We start from the raw sequence: 20,484 nt of genomic DNA, 5'->3' as shown, positions 1-20,484 counted from the left end.
GGAGCTTAACAATTTTAGTTGTAAAAAATATCATAACGCTATGAAAAACTCTTGGTCGAATTAATGTTTGTCCCAAAATAAGATATTGCTTTGTCTGTTTGGTGCAAATCAAAATAATTTTCATTTCATTCAAGCATAATATTCAACTCGGTTGCTCTTCAACGCGCAACTGAAGTACTATCAAAAAAAATAATTTGCAATTTTTAAGAATATTATTTTACTAGAAGCTTGTCCTGATTTCGAGCGGTAATATGTTCCTATATATTTTTTAGTCATTTTATTAAAAGTAATATTATTAAACAATAATACAATCAAAATTCAGAAAAAATATTATTACTAATAATAGTGTTATTAATAAATTTTATAAGAAAAAAATCTTTCATTTATATATAATTTATTCACCGTACTATATACTCGTATATGACGTAGTTAGCTATCCATACATGTATTGGAGATATTGAAAATTTACATATCTCTCGTGCAAAGTTTCGTCGTAACTATTACAGTTTCGCCGGCGTTCTCCTGCGAGTTGCCGGATCAATGATTTTATCTTCGAATAAGTTGACAGAATGATATTAGGATTACAAAATAGATAGATAGATAGACAATATTATTATAATAATACACTAATGAACTATCATGACGTGAAAGCTTCAGAGCAATCGGATAACTGGATTAGGTATACGTTTTTATGTTAATAGAGAATCAATAATATTACGAAAACCCTACTTTATTAAAACGAAATATTATATATATATAATAAAATATAACTGCAAATTATTATAAGTGAATACTTGTATATTTGTCAACAGGTTTAACTTCCAGCGTTATGATATTGAATTGTTTATATAAAGTAATTTTCGTTTTCCCTTTTCCTAGATAATAATCCATCTTTTTATTGTATTTTTATTTGCCGAAATCATAAAAAGACTGTTAAATTTTATTTTCGCCTCTTTGTGTTTGTTTACTGTTCAAAGCTTGGCTCAAGGTACTTTTTCATACGTGCCGTCAACCTATGTATAATAAACACGTTGAAATAGTCCCTGACCTAGAAATACGAATTCGTCTGAGTATCTTGTCAACGATAAAACAAACGGATTGTAATTTGAATAAATTTCGTAATCGTGTTTAACAATTAGTTTATTATTAACGTCTGAAATAAATTATATTTAATGTCCTGAGGCCAGGAAGATTCCGAGTGCCTTAAAATAAAAGTCCTATTTAAGAGACAGTATTTTTACATTTTATGTCAGACAAATATAAAGGATTTTATTAATTCGTTGATATATCACTCGTTATTTTAATTGGCAATTTTCTTGATTTGATTTGTTGTTCCGTATAATCAATTAAAAATATTGAACCAATATAACATTGTTAGTTTGAAATTGTATATAAGGTATGGGTACATTATATTTGTTATATAGCGTATTAACATATTACATATAAGTATGTTAATTTGGTTGTCGATCAGGACGACATAGTACCATATATATTATCTTGTATCATTTTATATCTTAAAAGTGATATTAATGTATTATATTGAATGAAAGATAATTTTGTTTGTTATTTAGGTATATATATTAGGTATAGGTTATTTCATATTTTACAAGCTATTTAAGTCGTACTAAAAATATGGAAAACCTACAGTTAATTACTTTGTTTACTTAAAAAAAAAAAAATGTTTTTAATTATATTCGGCCATTCATTTGACAGCACAATACAACCTTGCCAAAAGAAATATATAAAAATTGTTCTTTAAATTTTTCATTTTAGCTACATAGTTTTGAAGATACAAAGGGAGGTTTTAATGTTTGAAAAGGTATTTAAGAAAAAAAAACGCTCGGTAAAATGTCTAATTCATTTTACCACACTGCTTACGCTGTCTGAGTTCAAATGATGTAACAATTTATTTTTAATGGAATACTAGCCCAACTAAATCTGTTTTCAAAACATTACAAATATCGCTATTTTCCGTATATCTTATTTTACTGGACGAGTATTTTAGTTCTGTTTTAAATATATGTGATAATACTAATAATATAATAATAATAAGGTTCAATCTTTCGACTTTTACGTTCCTAGGCCGTCTGAGGTCAGTGACTTTTATATAAAAAAAACCCTGAAAACATAGTCACCCTCTTGTTATTAACACTATTATATTAACACCTAGCTATCTATGTAGGTTGTTATAATATATTTTTGCTAAAAAACAATTTAGGTACCTTTATGTAATTTATTAAAAGCGCGCGGGCGCGTGTTGAAAGAAAAAATGAGAGAAAGTATTATACGGTCTTTAGTACAAGTTTGTTCGTTTTGCTAAAAGAATAAAATTGTAAATTATATACATACGTAATTGCTCTTGGGAAAAAGTTCTAGATTTGTTGCTATTCAGTGTTAAGCTTTTGTTATGATAAAAACGTAGGATTGTGACTGTTTTTTTTTAATGTTTCTTAACTTACTTACGTACTTATTTTATGTGTATTATATAATTAAAAAATAATTACAAAATATTTTACGTAGGTGTACCTACGTATTTTATTACATTTTACGTTATTGTGAAATTACGAGTAATGATTGTGTAAAACTTTCAAATATTCATTTTATCTTCTATATTCTAATATTTTTAAAAAAATACCTAAGAGAGAAATGCAAACTAGAAACCATGTATGTTTCCAAATAAATTGTCGAGCTTATAAAGTTATCTTCAAATTATTTTTTTTGTTATTTAACAAATACCTTCGAATAATGGTAACCAATATTCATTTAAAAATGTATTTATACTTTTTTTTAAGTGGAGCAGGTTTTCTCTGAGGAGTCTGACGAAGGAGGAGGAGTAGACGAGACAGCTCTACCTAAGCACTCTCGAGGACCTGACTTGGAGTTCCCTTTACAAAGAAAAGATATTGATCTGTTGATTGAGGCATTTAGGAAGAAGAAAGTAAGTAGTTATCCTTTATTTTATTTATGAATTATTTCAATTTAGAACTCTGTATAAGAAGTATAAACAAATAAAAATTGCTACTGTGCAAATCATGATCACGCAGTATGGTAGCGAGTATGTTAGCAGCATTACTCCGTTGAATTGCAATCGGAATGTCCGTCTGTGTTCAAAGCACACAGGTGTTGCCAGACCCATGTTGGAGACCCATTGTTATTGGAAAATTCGATTGTTTAAAATTGTCCCAAATTTTTTGAGGGTATCTGACGTTCGCAACCAGTGACATATAGATAAATACATGCTTTTTCACTTAACTTTTGCGACATCTGTATTGCGTAACGTGACCCAGTACTCATCCGGACACAAACTTCCAGTTTATATATTATATTTTTATAGGAATTGTATTAAATTCGATTTCAAAACTTGAACAAAGGCCTGGAGTGCTTCGCTACGTGTGTAGATAGATAGGAAAATTTTGTTATTCTATAGTATTGTTTATTCTATAGTAGTGTAAACTTCATCAAATTACAGTTATACCTTAAAAACTGAATTATATCAATAAGTCAAGAAAGATTAGTTACTGATCAAAATAAATATATGTGTTACATATATTAGTTACGCGAATGTTTTCGTAAGCCGGTATTCAGCGTTAAATAAACTTTTTCGTATCGTATTGGCCTGAAAACATCACTGCCAAATAGCATTTGATTACGGTTTCATTCACGCAGTCGTAACCATGATTTAATTTACGTTTGAATTTAATAGAATTAAGCCTAGTCCTATATACACTGATAGCTAAAACAATTTAATTGGTTGTATTTTTTTACGCAAAACCCTATTTAGTTTGCTATGATAAAAGTGATATTATGAGGAGTTAATCTCTTCATAATATCAGCTACTGCTAGTGAAATTCCGTCAAAATCGGTCGAGCCGTTTTCGGAGACTTTAAAATTCATATTTTTGTTATAAGTACTGTATATAATTACATATGTTTTTAGTCAATACTCTTATTTTGACTTTACAAAGAGACACCTTAATTTTATTTATTTGTTAAAATTAATCAGCAAAAAATCTTTGGAAATGAATTCTACTGCTAACCTTAATTTGCAGTCAAAAATAATATATTTTCTTCATAAAATATTAACAAGTTTAACCTTTTCAGCATCGCCTTCACCCGAAGCAAGTAGCGCAAATATTAAAGGAGGCTTCACAGATGTTAAAGAGGTTACCCAATATAAATGTAGCAACCACATCGATTTCCAGTCAGATCACTATCTGTGGTGACTTGCATGGTAAATTGGACGATTTACTTGTTATATTTCATAAGGTGAGTAAAATGATAATTTTAATTCTTTTTCCCACACGCAGACATTGTCACACACAAGCACACATACACATACCCTCTCTTAAGCATTCTTCTTGTAAATATCAATAATTTTTAACGTTTAAATGTTACATTGTAATAAGTGACAATAAAGAGAAAACATATTTTATAGGGATGAAGTATATTATAACAAACCAAAAGGTGAACAGGACTATTACTCTTTAATATATGTAGATTATTTTCATGGCCTAGCAAGGAGTACAATACTTCACGCACCTATTTAAAATTTAATCGTACAAAGCTATTTTGTAAATTTACTATGTTCTAAGTTATATCTCTACTTATGAATAAAGTTTATTTAATTGAAGTTAACAGCCTGAACTAATGCGGGTTGGTTAATAGCGAACACACAGGTTTACTCACGATGTTATCATTCACTGTCGAGCAAAAAATTAAGTATAAACATTAATTAAGTATATGAAAATTCGGTGATGCTTGCCCGGGTTTGAACCCCAAATCTTCGATTAAGTGCATGTCGAGAGCATGTGGTTATAGTAATAATAATAATTTAAATAAAATGTCAATTATAAAAAATCTTAATTATACTCCGAATTAATTTGTTTATTTTAAAAATAAATGCAACATTTATTAAACCTTAATGTCCATAAAAAGGCTAGGATAAATGATACATCTCGAGGTAAGTGATCACCATAGTTAATAGACCTTGGTGTTAAGAAATATTAATTATTCCTTAATTCGACAATGTGTCGCCGACCTTGGTAACTAAGATGTTACGTCTCCTGTGCCTGTTACACTGCCTGGCAAACTGTTCTGGACGTAAAATACACAATAGACTTAATATACATAATAGCCTTTCGGCTATTGATTCTCCCAATTCTACCGAAAATGTGTTTCCTATTGTTCTATATTCCATATTTTCTTTTGTCACGTTCATGACCACGATGAAAATTCATTTCTCCTTAATAAAACGAAGCTATAACTAAGAATGCATTGAAACGCTTACTTACTTCACAATAATGTTACAATTGAATCAACAACGCATCTATTTACAAAAGTATTTTTTGTACAGTTTTATTTTAAATTAAAATACAAATTATTTGATATCAAATTCGATTATAATTTAGGTAATTGTTAGATAATAATTGAAATTAAAGCTCTACCATTGTAATCAATCGTGTTTAAAATATATATGTTATTTTAAATACAATGAAAGATTTTTACTGATTACCCACCCAAGTCTTTGGAAATCAAATAAGAATTACTATTAACATCTTCAGAGAATATGACAAATGAAATTATTATACGGAGATGACTGTATTGATTCTGAGTCAAACTCACTACTACTAATTACTTTTTGAATTCGAATAAAATAAAACTTGGGTAAATATAAATTGATATGCTAAAATGAAAAGTGTATCAATTTGAAGTAGGTATAGAGACTTTAGTGTTTGGCATTGGTCCAAAATGCAGTTGCAGCGTGACAATGAGGCGGAAATGGCATCTCATATAGCGTGTTGAAATTGTTCGGGATGAGATGTTTTGACCTAGAAAAGGAAGTGAGGCCGTTAATGTAATGACAGCCTCGTTAATGGATTTTTTAGAAAAAAAAAAACAAAATGACCCACTGTATTCTTAAATATTTACAGTATTGTTTGTTTTATATCTTTATTTGTATTGACAACATTAGATATTACTTAAATTATAAATGCGAAAGCTTGGGTGGATGAATGGTTTTTACTTAATCACGCCTTACATTAATGAATGGATCTGAATTTAATTTGGCATAGAACTAGATTTTCGTCTAAAATACTGCATAGGTTACTTTTATCACTGAAAATAAACCTAACACCGGTAAAACATACGCAAGCGAAGCCGCGCGCAGAAACTAGTTAATAATAAAAAATAGAAGTTATGTATCATTAATGTGATGTACATTAGTGACTATTGACCATATGTAATTATGTTTTATCGATCTTACTTTTTGCGCCATAAAAAACTATATAAAACGATTCACTGCTACAATTTCTTTGAAATCAATAAATGTTCTATTTTATTTACGAGAAGCCGTGTGCTCGATGGGATTTCCCATCGCCATAATCTTAGGTTCCAACTTTTCTCGTGTGTTCGAGTTTTTAATTAACCTGCTCTGTTCATTTATTTTTTCATCCGTTACAAAATAAAGAAAAAAAAAATTAACATTCTGCGTTTTAAGTACATATATTAATGGCACAGTTTCCATACAGATATTCATCCCTTTTTATACAATTTTCCTATTTGTAACATCATAATTGACTAACTGCACTATATTTTTTCATTTCATTATTTCCTTAGGGAGTAATGTTAGGTAGAGGATTATGATTATTATATCGATATTTTGTCTTAACATGGAAGGTATGACGTCCAAGAAAACGATAAGTTTAGATATGTTAACAATTAGGGTGCGGCACACGCGTTATCCAATTTGTGGCAACTGCCAACTTATGCCACCAATTGATTGATAGGGCGCCTGTTACGCCGTGTGACCTCGTTTGCGTTGATATTGTTTTTCTATTGCCTTATTCGTTTTAATTAATGAACGTCGAGCAAAAGTTTTATACAAACAAATAAAACATAACTGTTACTTTATAGATTTTAGATTCGTAGTATTATTACTAAAATAACATGTGTATATTAATTACTTTGTCATAGCTGATCGAGTTATTTAATAAATCATTGCCGACTATATTTTACCGTTTACAATTTATATTTTGGTTAGTGGTTAGACTGCGTGAATATTAATATAAGAATGCGTACTCAAACCCTGGACAAGCATGTAATATTGTTCGCTGAAGGAAAACATCGTTTTGTATCAGATAAGCGCATCAGGTGATGGTGTTATTAGGTTACCAGATTTTAAAAACGTTGACAGGTAGTTTCGTGTGATATTTGTGACATTTTAAAGTAAAGGTTAGGAATCACGAACGTGCTAATCTAAATAAATCCTAAAAAGGAGAAGAAAAAATGGATCAGACTGGAGGATCATGATTGCGTAACTCCGTATCGATTTGAGTACGCGTTGCGTAAGTGGCCTTCGTCACGGTCGCCACTGCATGTGTAGGGATTCGCGAATTAACGGTGATTCTATGCGCAAATTATACCTACTATTTTTTATCAATATAAGCAAATAATTATATATAATTGAAAAGCAAAATATATTTCTGAATATAACAGAATTTAAATATTTTTACTGATTTATTTAAAGTATTTAATAATATATTATATAAAATATGCGACAGTAATTATTATTCAATATATAAAGTTTATGAAATTAAATTACGGTTTCTTTGAAATAAGGATTCGATTAATTAAAAAAATAGGCAACAGCTGTCAACAGGGGAGGAGATGAAATGTCAAGTCCTATGTACGTTTTTTTGTAAATATTTGTCGGCAAAAGACGCGACTTTAAATAAGGATAAGTGATGAATATTTAGAACTTTATTAGATTTTTAATTTTCGACGCGATTCCAGTCTTTAACCGCGATTCTCTGACAGGAGCTGAAATTAATGTGCCAACGCAAGTAGCGTTTCTACAAGGGGATCTTAGTATCTAGCGATAGTCTAAACAAATCCATTAACATGAATAATTTCAGTCGATTTAATTTCAGTCGGAAAGTCGGCGATGCCAAGATTTCTCTATATTATTTGGGCCATCTAAACATTCTAAAGAAGATATATTGTCATGCATATATGGTGATCCATAACTATCAGCATTACCTCTCCAACTGTATCACCTGTATCATTTCTACATTATGTAATTGATAAGCGTTCGTAAAGTAGTCATTAGACGGCACCAACATCACAGTCTCAGCCGCCAAACACCATACCAAACTATATTTTCGGGTGCCTGACTATATTGACATCTCTGTAGCGAAATACCGTATTTTTTCCAAAGGTGGCATGGAATTTTGCTTTAACATGTCGTTTTGTTAATACTTCAAAAGTGCTGTTACTTTAATTATTAATAGTTGATGTATTAACAATAAGACCCGTCGTTTCGCACTACCGGGAATCCGTATTCATTTTTGTTCCTTTACTGTAATGCTACGTGTGATCTATCTGCCTTTTGATTTATAATATGAGAATTTTCACAAGTTTTCTACAATACGTGAAACGTAACTGGTACGTTTTTTGTCAGTAAATGGTAAATGAACAATAACAAAAAACGTGAACGTTATAAATATTCATTATATAGTATTTCCTTATGTTTAAAAACATTTTTGGAATTTTAAACGAATTATACTCGAGCTTTTGTCTTCGACCGGAATTTGTCAGCAAAAATTTTAATATATTAACATTTTCTGTGCAGAATGGACTACCTTCACCTGAAAATCCATACATATTCAATGGGGACTTCGTGGATCGGGGCAAGAAGGGGTTGGAAGTTTTTCTCCTGCTGCTGGCGTGCATGCTGGCGTTTCCCGGGGGAGTTTATTTAAATCGAGGCAACCACGAGGATCTTATTATGAATTCCCGGTATTTACATTCTTAATTTTAGATCGCTGATTTGCATATACTACACGATTTTATTATTAAACTGTTATCAAATGTAGAGTTAAACCGTATATTTTATTCATAGGGAGTCAATATACTATTAGTAAAGTGGAGTATACATTATAATACAAAAAGAGTAATGTTAATTTTTTTATAGATTAACTTTATAATTTTAATTAATAATTAAAAATTATCAGAAATTAACAACTGTACACGTTGATAAGAGTAAATTATATTTCCATGAATTTCGCTGAACTCGTTAAGCCCGATATTAAGTTTACTAACTTGAAAATATTATTAACGATCTGGAACTTAAGCGATGTCGCACGCTTGGAGGTTTTATTCGTTTCTATTATACGTATTTTTTGTGTTTGGTTTTGTGATACAAATTTAAAAAAAAAAAAACTTTTCTTTTAGGTACGGATTTATAAGAGAGGTTCAACAAAAATATAGGGTGAGTTTTTAAATATATACATATCTGAATTTTTTTTCATCTGTGTTAGTTGATAATTTAATAAACTATGTTTTACTCCCTCGCGCGCGAATATAAGAATAAAAATAAATACTTCCTACTTGTATAGGTCAATTATAACTTCCATTAACAAATACAGATGGCAAATTATAACTATTATATAAATAATTAAGGAGCTATAGTGAGGGTTTTTTTTTGTAAATAGACTCAACGCGTAGAAATTCTGAAAGGATTACTTTACAAACGGCGTAATGGGCATTCATGATTGAAAGAAGACATTGTATCGAAATATGCACTCGAGTAAACCACTTAATTGGCGTATTTGACCCAATAACTGAGTAGTACGGGTTAATTGTGCCGCTTTACGATATATATATATATGTAATTGTATTGTTTATTAAACATCGTTTCTGTAATTATTTTTGTAACAGTAAAAGAATGAAAAATTTAAATAACACATTTATTAAAACGAAAACGAAAACAGTTCCTTTAAATATTCAAACTTAGAATTCAATTACAAATTTATTTTAACTCCATACATAAATTTCGATACGACGCCTACGGTCAGAGTGATTCATTGGTAGTTGAAAAAAATTTGAAATGTAAGCGAAAAAGAAAAAAAATTGCTTCAAAATATAAGCTGAAACCATTTACTGATAATAAAATGTAAAAGAGAGAGTGAAACGGGCGTGGGCGAATTAATGAAAACATATAAAAGTACTGAAAGGAAATAATAATTAGCAATTGGGGCAATCAGTACAGAAGTCCTTCGTATTATCTAAATGTAACGTTTTATCTATGAGGTATTTTTTGGTCGTATCGTCCTTATTTCCTCTCTTCATCACGTTGTGCAATCTTGAGTTTGCAGTGCGAGTGGGACCAGGCTATAAAATACAGTGTTGTATGAGCGAGACGCATAACAAAGTAATACATTGTACGAAATAGCGTTTTTCTGAAAGTGTTTTCATAAGGTTAAGTCCCACGTTACCTAATGTATTTGTGCTGTCTCATTGCTACATAAACGTCGATAAATGGATAATGTTTTAATGTTATTATTATACGTAACATTAAAACTAGTTACCAATTAAAAAAAAAATCTTAATGTTTAATAGATAATAACGCTCACGATTAAGTAATAAAAACAATATAATATTTAAATATTATATTTAAAATGAAACACATTTTATATGCCTAAAAAATGTTCAGGTCAAAAATAAAATTGACATAAATTTACATTTTGAACTAGCAGTAGCGATATTTGATTGAATTAGGTTAATCTTATTTATCATTGACTATTCATGTTTTCAATTTATTTAGTAAAATCAATTTGTTAGTGAACTCACCTTCGTATTTATTCGTTAATTATTAATTAACAAAATCCAACAACAATTAATTCCTAATAGAATTAGTAAATTATGGATTAATATTAGTTATGCTTAACGTTAATTAATCAGCTACGGTGTTTAATTGCCAAACGTTTATACTCATAGCTCAATATTATAAACGATATAATAAATTGTATTTATTCTCTATAAAATCATAAAGGTAATAATAAAGTGTAATCTTTGTTTAATACAGCACAATGCCGAACGTTTATTGAAATTGATTGAGAATGTTTATCGCTGGCTGCCTTTGGGAACTATCATCAATAATCGCGTGTTCGTGGTCCACGGAGGTATTTCAGACACCACAGACTTGGATATGGTACGGAGTCTTGAAAGGGATAAGGTAAGAATATTGTTCCATCGTATAAAAGTAATTCTCATATCGATATAATGTGACCTGGAATGTTTGTTGGTCGGTGTTATGTGGATGGTTTTTTTAAAAATATTTATATATTAAAATTAACTAAATCCAGCTTGTATGTTTTCTGTGGCGGTTTCAGATTACTTAGACTGAAAAGAAGTCTTATAAAACATTTTGATTGGTAATTTTTCTGGATTAACCTTTTTAGATCCTATTAATTTCTAAAGTATATATGATTGCGTGATATACGTGTTTGGTGTTAATTTGGTTGCACACAATTTCTTAACTAAACTAATTTTCCAGGACCATAAAGATTATTATCTCATCTTCGTGTTTGAGTTTAATACGATTGTCTAGTAAGAAAATATTTCACGTCAAATTAGTTTAGTCTAGATATTGTGCACAGCATCAGCGTCAATCTGTAGTTGTCATGAGCTAAAAAATATTTTTTTTTCTATAACTTCGACATATCTATTTTGTGATAAGTTTATTTGAAGATATTTATTTATTTTCTATTGCCTCGATAGTTTATGGAATCTCTTATTTGGGAATGAATCGTTTTCTGGTTTTCTTGAAACTGCATTTACAGCAGCAGACCGGGGTTTAGATGTTAGCAATGCTTAAACTCCTGTGCCTTGTAAAGTATTTGGTCTTTGGTCTGAACTCTCTTAGTCAGAAAATAGAAGACTTGTACATACACTATAATTTATCCTGTGTAGTTCAGTATTCCTAATTCAGAAATGCTTGTTATAGCAGATAAAATTCACACGTAATATTGTTTGTTAGAATAATATGTTTAAAGTACATTTATTTACATAAGAATTATTTACATTGAACAGTTAAATAAATGCAAAGACATTTTTAAAACATATAACACCAAGTTTTATTGCCTCCAGTGGTGACTGCAAAGCTGGTTCGCTTTTCACCTAGAGAATCGGAATTGCGATTAAACGGAGATATGCTGCTAGCATTCTTGCCACCATTCCACGCGGTCATGATTTATACAGTGGTTATTTTTAATTTTAGTTTTTAATTAATAACACTAGTTGGCAGTGACATATATATAAATATGAAATAAAATAAATAAATATTCTATTAATTTACTAAATGGCGCCGTTTATAAGCGGCCTCATATGTCTGTGTTTTTTTTTAGGAGAGTTTAAAGCAAGTTATCTTTCTGAAACATATAGGTACAAAGTCCCTGATAGACTTTATGCATATACGACAATGTGATTATTATTTTATACCGACTAAAATTAGTACGCTGTAGTAAGAAAATTTGTGTTAAAAAATATTTTGCATTTTTCTTGTAACACAATTTCTATTTAAATGCTAGTCTTTAATTTAAGTCAAAAGACATAATTGAAAAGTGTAATTTATGGAATCAGTTTATCGGAAGGCTTCGTCGCGTCGCGTCACCCGTCGCTTCGGGAGTTGCACTTTAATTTATGATACTTAAATTACTTATGTCGGTTTCAGAAGAAAGGAGAAATGCTTTATATGTAAAATAAATATATTTTAAATTCATTAATGATTGTAATACATTGCTTAGAAGTTAGTTTACATAGGACATATTTAAAATATATCTTAAGTAAATAAAATTTAAAAAATATTTTTGAAGTAAATAGGCTTAGAATAGAAGAATGTCGTAATTAAAGTACAGTAAAAGCCCGTAAATAATCCTTTTTATAAGAAGGTTAAGAACAAATTCCACCACGCTACTCGGTCTATCTTCGGTCTAGATGCACGTGTTCTGATCACTAACCAACCTCGGCATCATATGTATGGTTATATAACAGCTAAAATATTCTCTTGCTACGAGATAGACGTCGTCCTTGGATACTACAGTGAAATACCTCCGTACTTAACCGCTCACCTCATGTAGTTGTACATGATGAAACTGTAAGACGTTTGCTCGAGAAAAGAAAACATATAAGAAATGTGGAAATTTATTATGTTTTAAAAACTTCTGCTTTTTTACCTACATTTTCTTAATATGAAGTAATTCAACCGCAAAGTTGTCCTAAGGGATCCCCGTACGTAGAGTACTTGTACATTAACCGAAAATAAAGGGTTCAAAGGGTAGGGAAAAAATTGTGAAATTAGAATGTGACGAATGAGTTTAATCTATCAATTTGCGTTTGGTGCAGTATGGAGGTTCCGAGCCTTTTTGGAGTACCTCACTGTCTCTTACAAGTTTCCCCCACATGAAGTAGTTTCTGTTTCTTCTTCGTCGGACTGGCCGGAGTCTAGAGCTCTTGAAGCGCCTTAGTTTATCAGACTATTTACTAAAAAAACAGCGGGGCATACTGCGTCTCTTAGGCTTAGGGCTATCACGGGACTGCTTGCCCATGCTACCGTAACGATAAGTTCATAGGCTTGCTTAATAGCAGACAAGGTTCCAGCAGTGTGTTATTTCCTGCTTGTAACCTATTTCTATACCAACTGTAAATTGTAATGAATTGAGTCTTATTTATTTTAGTATATTTTATAATTAAGATAATTCACTTTTGCAGTATGTATCTCTGCTACGACCGCCGGTGAATGAAGGCGCCTCCCCGGCAGAAGTAATTGATAAAGTGGAATGGAAGCAGGTGAGTCGGCATCAATCATTTATCATTCGCTTTATTCGATCGATAACTTTGATTGTCTGTCGCTTTCATAAGTGACGAGTGAAGGTTATGAAGGTACGGATTGGATTTGGGGTTAGTTCCAAAAATTTACATACTATAATTGGGCGTGTTGCGCAGAACTGGAACACTACTAAAAGTTATTGAGTTCTAAAAGAAAAATAATATATACGAAATCAGAGGGTTCTTTGTATATTTATTTCTATTATTTCTAATTGGTAAATGTCATGTAGTTTAAAATAAAATATTATCAAAGATTTATTGGTAACGATTAAAATACGTTTAAAACTTTTAAAATTATACCCAAAAAGACATGCCATATTCTACCATTAATGAGGGAAGTTAGCTGCTTTCGACACTGAAAACATTGAGAACAATACTATCTTGTCAAAGAATCGAACACAATTTTACAACCAAGCAACGAAAAAGTATAAAATGTAACAATCTGTAAAATTCTGGCCACAGATATAAAGGACTTCAAAGTCGTTTTGTTGTAGCTGTTTTTCATAGTCCCCTATGAAAAACAGCTACAACAATAAAACGAGCTAGTTTTGTATAAATATACGATTTCGCATTGAGCTTGTTTTCCATTTCACTGCGCCACATAAATCTGTTTACATATTATCTTTATACTTTACTAGGAAAAAACTTAAATCGTGTTGTTATAAAATCATGCAAACCAAGGCTTAGTGGATAGAACCCTTGAATCTTAACCAAAGATTTTGTGTTCAAAACCGATCAAACACCAATTCAGGTTTCATGTTAAATTCTGTGTAGGTACAATTTATCTCTTTCTCTGCTGTAAAAGGAAATATTGTGGCTCATTTTCCTACCTGTGTAGGTAATGTGTATTCACTAACGAAAAGAAAAAAAACCACTAGAATAAAATGCGGGAGGCAGAGTAACAACTAGGAGCTATACATTAAGTAAGAGTTTGTTAAGGAAGAAATGGTAGACTAATTTTATTCGTGAGTTTTATAGCGACTGGTTTAATCAATACGCTAAATTACACGCTGACTTTATTAGGTACATTCGGTTTACTAACAAATTGCCATCTTACTTCGTTTACGTACAACTTCTTAGAACGACTGTGTGCATTAGTAGTTTCCTAGATAAACCGACGAAGTGAATACCTAGTTAATTTCAATGCAGAGATACTACGCAGAGTATATAATGTTATTAAAATGTTTGTCATGTCTTTGCAAAGTTTCGCGTCTCTCTGAGGGGTGCTAATATTGTGTAGGTAAATGTTGAGTCCTCGTTTTAATACATCACACAGTGATCAAAGTTTGATATTTAAATTTTATTATTAGATTACTTGAAGTATCTGTCGCATTCGTGGTAACGAAAGTCTTGATTGCTTTGATTTTATGCTTGAAATTATTTACCATCGTAAAATTATGTAACGAACTATTTATTTGAATTAATTTTACTCTTTTAAAATACTTTTTTTGTCATAACTAGAAAAGTTATTTAAGTATATTTATATAAATATGAATATATTTTTATAAAACCTTTCGATTTTCAGTACATTTAATGTTGGAAAACAAATTATGTTTAAGTGAATGTTATTTAAAATAATAATACAAAATATTTACAGCATTGCAGTATCTTATTCACCTACCTGACTCTTGAGTTTAATATTTACGTAGACACTTACTTGAATGCGGCAGTAAAATTACATTTTAAATGCTTATTTCCATCGCGTCTAACATTCCGTTGCAGTACTTTGTAATCTTTATTAAGTTTTTCTTTTATGGTGTACTAATATAATTATTTTATATCAAGATTGTTTTGTTAAAGTTTTCTTTTATTACTGATTGTTAAGAATTCATTTATGGAATAATAACCCTTAATTCATTCAATTTAATCTAATTACAGTAATTTTATTTGCTTTAAGCACTTTAAGCACGAGTTAGGTAAAAAGATCGATATTAAATCTCGATCTCTACTCGGCTGGATTTTTAATAACAGAATACTAGTTTTCCGTCTCGATTACGAACGGGTAAAGTTAAGGCTCTGCGGAATGTCTTTTTTTTCATGATGACAATTGAAAATATCAAATATAATTCTTATCGAGAAAAGCGTTTCCGCTCGTAGCTACAGTGGTAATAAATCACACAGATCACGACGCTTTTGCGTTTATTCATAAAATATCTTTTGGTTGCAAATGTCAGCGGCAATTTTAAGTAACAAAAGACGCTACATTGTAAAGAAACTGTGTCCATTAAAATCAACTTATCGGTTATATTTCTCATTTCTTTTAAACATCAAAATGTATTATGGTGAGATATCCGTTAATGATTATAATATATTTATTATGTATTAATCTATAATGGTATATTTATAATTTTTGAAGTTTACTGAACTTCAATACAATGTATTTGTTTATCTGATGTTTAATCTATAAATAGAATCGCAAAGTCGCTTTCTAATTCGGTCTGTATCTCCAATTAATTCTTCTAAGTCACTCAACGGACATTGATACGTTTTGACTAATAGAAAGGTGAATGAGGGATGTTCGTATGAAATTTCAAAATATTTTATACAAAATGGCAAAACTACGACGTTTTTTTTTTCCGATGCCTACATGGCTAGCGCTGGCTAAACCTAAGGGTGACCAAACATCAAAACGATTTATTGGGAAATTATGAAGTCCTACATAAAACTTCGCGATATCTCCCACACAGGTACATTCGTATTCGCTATTTTTATCTATCACAGATTACAAAATATCTATGGAGTATTTGCGAGGATATTGTTCCCAATTCACTATCGATATTTATTCAAATAAATATGTTAGTAACCTTGAGTATTTAATATATTCTCTTATACTTCAAATAGTATACAATAAAGTCGCTTTATATGTGTTTAAATGTATATGTTTATGGTAAGTGTTTATCGTTATATCTACCAGTAAAATCCGTATTAAAATCCGATGATTCGTTTAGAAGTTAACTTCGTTAGGAGATGTGTGATGTGATTTATACTATTCATAAATAGCTTGCGTCATATTAAAAAGCGGCTGACCTAATAATTTTATCTCCGACTAACGTTAATACAAAATAGGACGTCTACAAAAAAAAATTAAAATACAAATGTACTACGTAATATATGTTTAGTTTAAAATTATGAAACCATAATACTTTCTAAGTTCCTATAAATTTAAACTCAGCTAAAGGGAAGCCTGAAAACTACATAAATTTATTTTGGCTTCGCTTGTTTCGCCAGCTTACCACAGATAACAATTTTTAAACATAACAAATGGAAATTTATTCTATATTCAATTAAAAACTTTTATTTTCAATACAAATGATGTGATTTGGAAATTAAATATGTAATTTATTGGTTACTTTCTTATGGTACGGGTGATTGAGTTGCATTATTGTGGTTGCAAATAACAAACATCTATACATAACTAATTATTTAATATGTTTATCTGCGAGTTGAAATGATGAAAAATATAATCAGATATGTTATCTTACAGCTTCAGTAGTAGTGTTATGAGCGCGTATTTGACCTTAGCGTTATACTATGTAACTGATATTGCGCTGTTATATTTTATCAGCTCTAATTCTGCTAAAATAATATTTAAACAGTGAAAAATCAAAAGTCAAATTAATAAGCAGAGTTGGCTCAGCGATTAGAAGATGTCAATCTCAACCATAGATTGCGTTTTCAAATACATAATAAATAATGTAAGCACTACTGAGGTTTCGAGTGCTTAGTTTATGTTTTAGATTAGATGTACTGAAAATACCGGAAGAATAGAAATAATCTACAGAATGTAATAATTGTCGCTTGGATTTATTCCACTACAACATTAATTAATGTGTTTTCCTCCGTTGTAAGCAAAGCTGATTGTAGTTTTTATAATTTTCATCGGAGCAGCTGACGGCGACGTCTTTAATTTATTACCTGAGTGGAATTACTAAAATAATAATTAAACGATATCAAAGTAGTTGTAATTTTCGACGCGGTCTCCCGGACCATTCGTGTTCCATTACATATTATAATGATATTATACTACAATCAGTATCGTGGCATGCAATCTCCTCGGTCGTACTTAGTGTCTGCAATTGTATAATAGCCTCTGCATAATACTAATGCATCTTACCTCGCCGCATTACATTTGTTTTACGTTTATTAATCAGGAAAATATATATTAGTTATCTGTGGTTACATATTTCCATGAAATATTTAAAAATAAAAAAGCTATGATTTATCGATAAAAGATTAATGTATATATTAATTGGAACTGTTTTTGTTTATCTATAAAACTCTTATATGTATATTGGAGAAAACTATTATGTTTCCAGCGTTCGAACGAGAATCTACAATTACTCGTATGTAGACATAACATTACGGTAAATAATATTAATACATGGAATAATTTAAAAACAATTGTAGACATACTTGTTAAAAGCAAATACTCAATTACGTAATAATGTTTGTTATTTTTTTATAATAGGTTCTGATTTCACATTACCATAATAACACCAACAAATATGTTACTTTTGTTATAGTAATAATTCTCTTTGAAGAAATATTGAACTAACTAGGCGTACCTTTTACCATATCTTACTTTTTAGTTTCGTTGATGTGCGATAAAAATAAAAGTAAGGATCTTCTTCGAATATAAATGTCTTTTTACGACGTGTAAAATTTTTTTATTACGTATTCTTCGGACTTTTATATACTTCTGTATTCCTAGTACGTACACACAGAATATCTAATATATATTTTTACTGATAAGTCTATGCTTTATTTATTTTTATCTTTTTACTTTGTAGATACATCTTGTAATTTAGATTTATAATTTTTTTTGGTGGTTTTGGTGGTTTTGTGGTGGCTTTGAGCAAGGTCCTCTGGGTAGGTACACATACTCGTTAGATATTCAATCGTCAAACAGAAATACTTAGTATTGTTGTCTTTTAGTTGGACGGTGAGTAAGCCAGTGTAACTAAAGGCATAGGTCCCATAATATATATTTTACAAAGTTGGTGGTAGATGTAAGGAATGGGTAATTTTTCTTACATTACTAATGTCTAAGACCGGTGTTGACTACTTACCTACTGGTGGCTTTTTTTCCCGGCCGCCTATCTATTACGTAAAAAAATGGACAGGTAAATTAATCAACGTTGATAAGTTGCCCATATACATCGATAACACGTTATGTATTAACCATTAATTTCATCGTCAATGCGACGCCATGGGATTTACTTTTGTGTCTTTTCTATCTGTAATTACTCATCTCACCAACCTTCGTAATCGGAACACAAGCAGTACAAAGTATCGATGATAGCGGTAGAATAATTGATGATAGATAGTACCTTTTCTAACAGGCTCGCACGAAGTCCACCAGTCGGTTGGAAAAAAACTAATATTTCATGATTACACGTATTCGACTTTATATTCGATTATGGACAATAAATAAAATCGATTTAGAAGTCGATTGCATTTTATATCGCGTCATATCGTTGCTTGCAATCGTGAGCAATCAATGCTTCGTTGACCTTTTACATCGGATCAATCCAATTTATTAGGACTTAGCTTCATATTTATCACATTATTTTCTTCAGGGCTGACGTTATAAGAAAGCGCCATCCTTGTTATAATGTAATTTTAGCAGACCGGTCCCCTGAGTGCGACTCGATAAACTGTACACTAACCGCTTATGAACTTTGTGCTCCCTGAGGGGTATTCATCGTACAAATTGACGTTCATTCTAGACATTTAGTCCTTTTCAAATCAACGTTAAGCTCCTTTATATTTTTACTGTAGCTTATCAAATATTGTTTAAGATAAATTAATTAATTTATTTAGAACTTTGAAATTACCAATAGTTAAAGGTTTAATTCATGAAGACTTTTTATTATCCATTTGAAATTCTTACATAGTTTTTAATTACAATTCTATGAATGGAAGCATACTGAATAAATACACAAGGCAGACGAGCAATCTAGCCGAGTGACTAGCGGTCATCTTTTACTATAGACAGCATTTTGTATTCTATAGAATTTCGAACTGATAGAAAGATAAACCATTTTCCATAGCGCCAACGAGCTACCAAATTTGGGATTCAACATTTTATATTCCTGGGACCACTAGTTCCACTGGGTCTATCACCATGCGAACCGAAACAAAATACCAAGTGTTGTTGGGGTTGGGGTAGGTAACCCAGACTGCTTGCACAAAGGCCTGTTTAATGTACAGTACAGTTGTTTTTAACGTTTCAGTAAATCGTAATCTAATTTTTCGTGTATTTAACTTGACAATGAATTCTAACCAGTGTATAATTTCATAATGAATTTCGTCGTCTCTTGGTAATTGTAATAAATAAAATGCAGACACTGAAATACTAAAATATTTTTATGCTAATTTAGATTTAATGTTGTCTACATAATATAAAAGGCATTTTCTCTGAAACAATGATAGTTGTTACGAGGTGTAATTGGTGTAGGTACGTCTCCAAAGCATCATATTATTTAATATATAATATTTATTTATGTATCATAAAATACATACATAAAAACACATAATTAGGAAAATGTGAACTCTGCATTATTTTTCTCTTAAGAGATATCTCTGCCAGAAACCCTAGTATAGCTGGAATTTATAGAAATATTCCATATGATGACATAGTATGACATTAACATAGAACAGTTCTGTTTTTATCCATATTTAAAATATTTCTTGATATATTTAATAATAATTTTAAAACAAACTAGCGCCTGTAACATATTCCAATTTAAGAAAGAATAAAGATAAACAAACATTAGATTTACGTATTCCATGGAATATTAATAGTTAACATTATTTA

The 20,484-nt window shown here is 30.3% G+C and overlaps 1 protein-coding gene across 1 annotated transcript in view; it reads left to right on the top strand.

Moving 5' to 3' along the window:
- Window positions 1–20,484, top strand: part of LOC125077690 (serine/threonine-protein phosphatase rdgC) — a 61,379-nt gene that overhangs the window by 32,070 nt on the left and 8,825 nt on the right. The window contains exons 5-10 of the mRNA XM_047689695.1: window positions 2,793–2,938; window positions 4,101–4,265; window positions 8,629–8,795; window positions 9,231–9,267; window positions 10,864–11,013; window positions 13,548–13,625. Coding sequence (XP_047545651.1) covers window positions 2,793–2,938; window positions 4,101–4,265; window positions 8,629–8,795; window positions 9,231–9,267; window positions 10,864–11,013; window positions 13,548–13,625 — 743 coding nt within the window. The remainder of the gene's footprint in view (window positions 1–2,792; window positions 2,939–4,100; window positions 4,266–8,628; window positions 8,796–9,230; window positions 9,268–10,863; window positions 11,014–13,547; window positions 13,626–20,484) is intronic.

Source organism: Vanessa atalanta, chromosome 4, assembly GCF_905147765.1.
Source record: "Vanessa atalanta chromosome 4, ilVanAtal1.2, whole genome shotgun sequence".
NCBI lineage: Eukaryota > Metazoa > Arthropoda > Insecta > Lepidoptera > Nymphalidae > Vanessa > Vanessa atalanta.
This window is presented reverse-complemented; position numbering and strand designations above follow the sequence as displayed.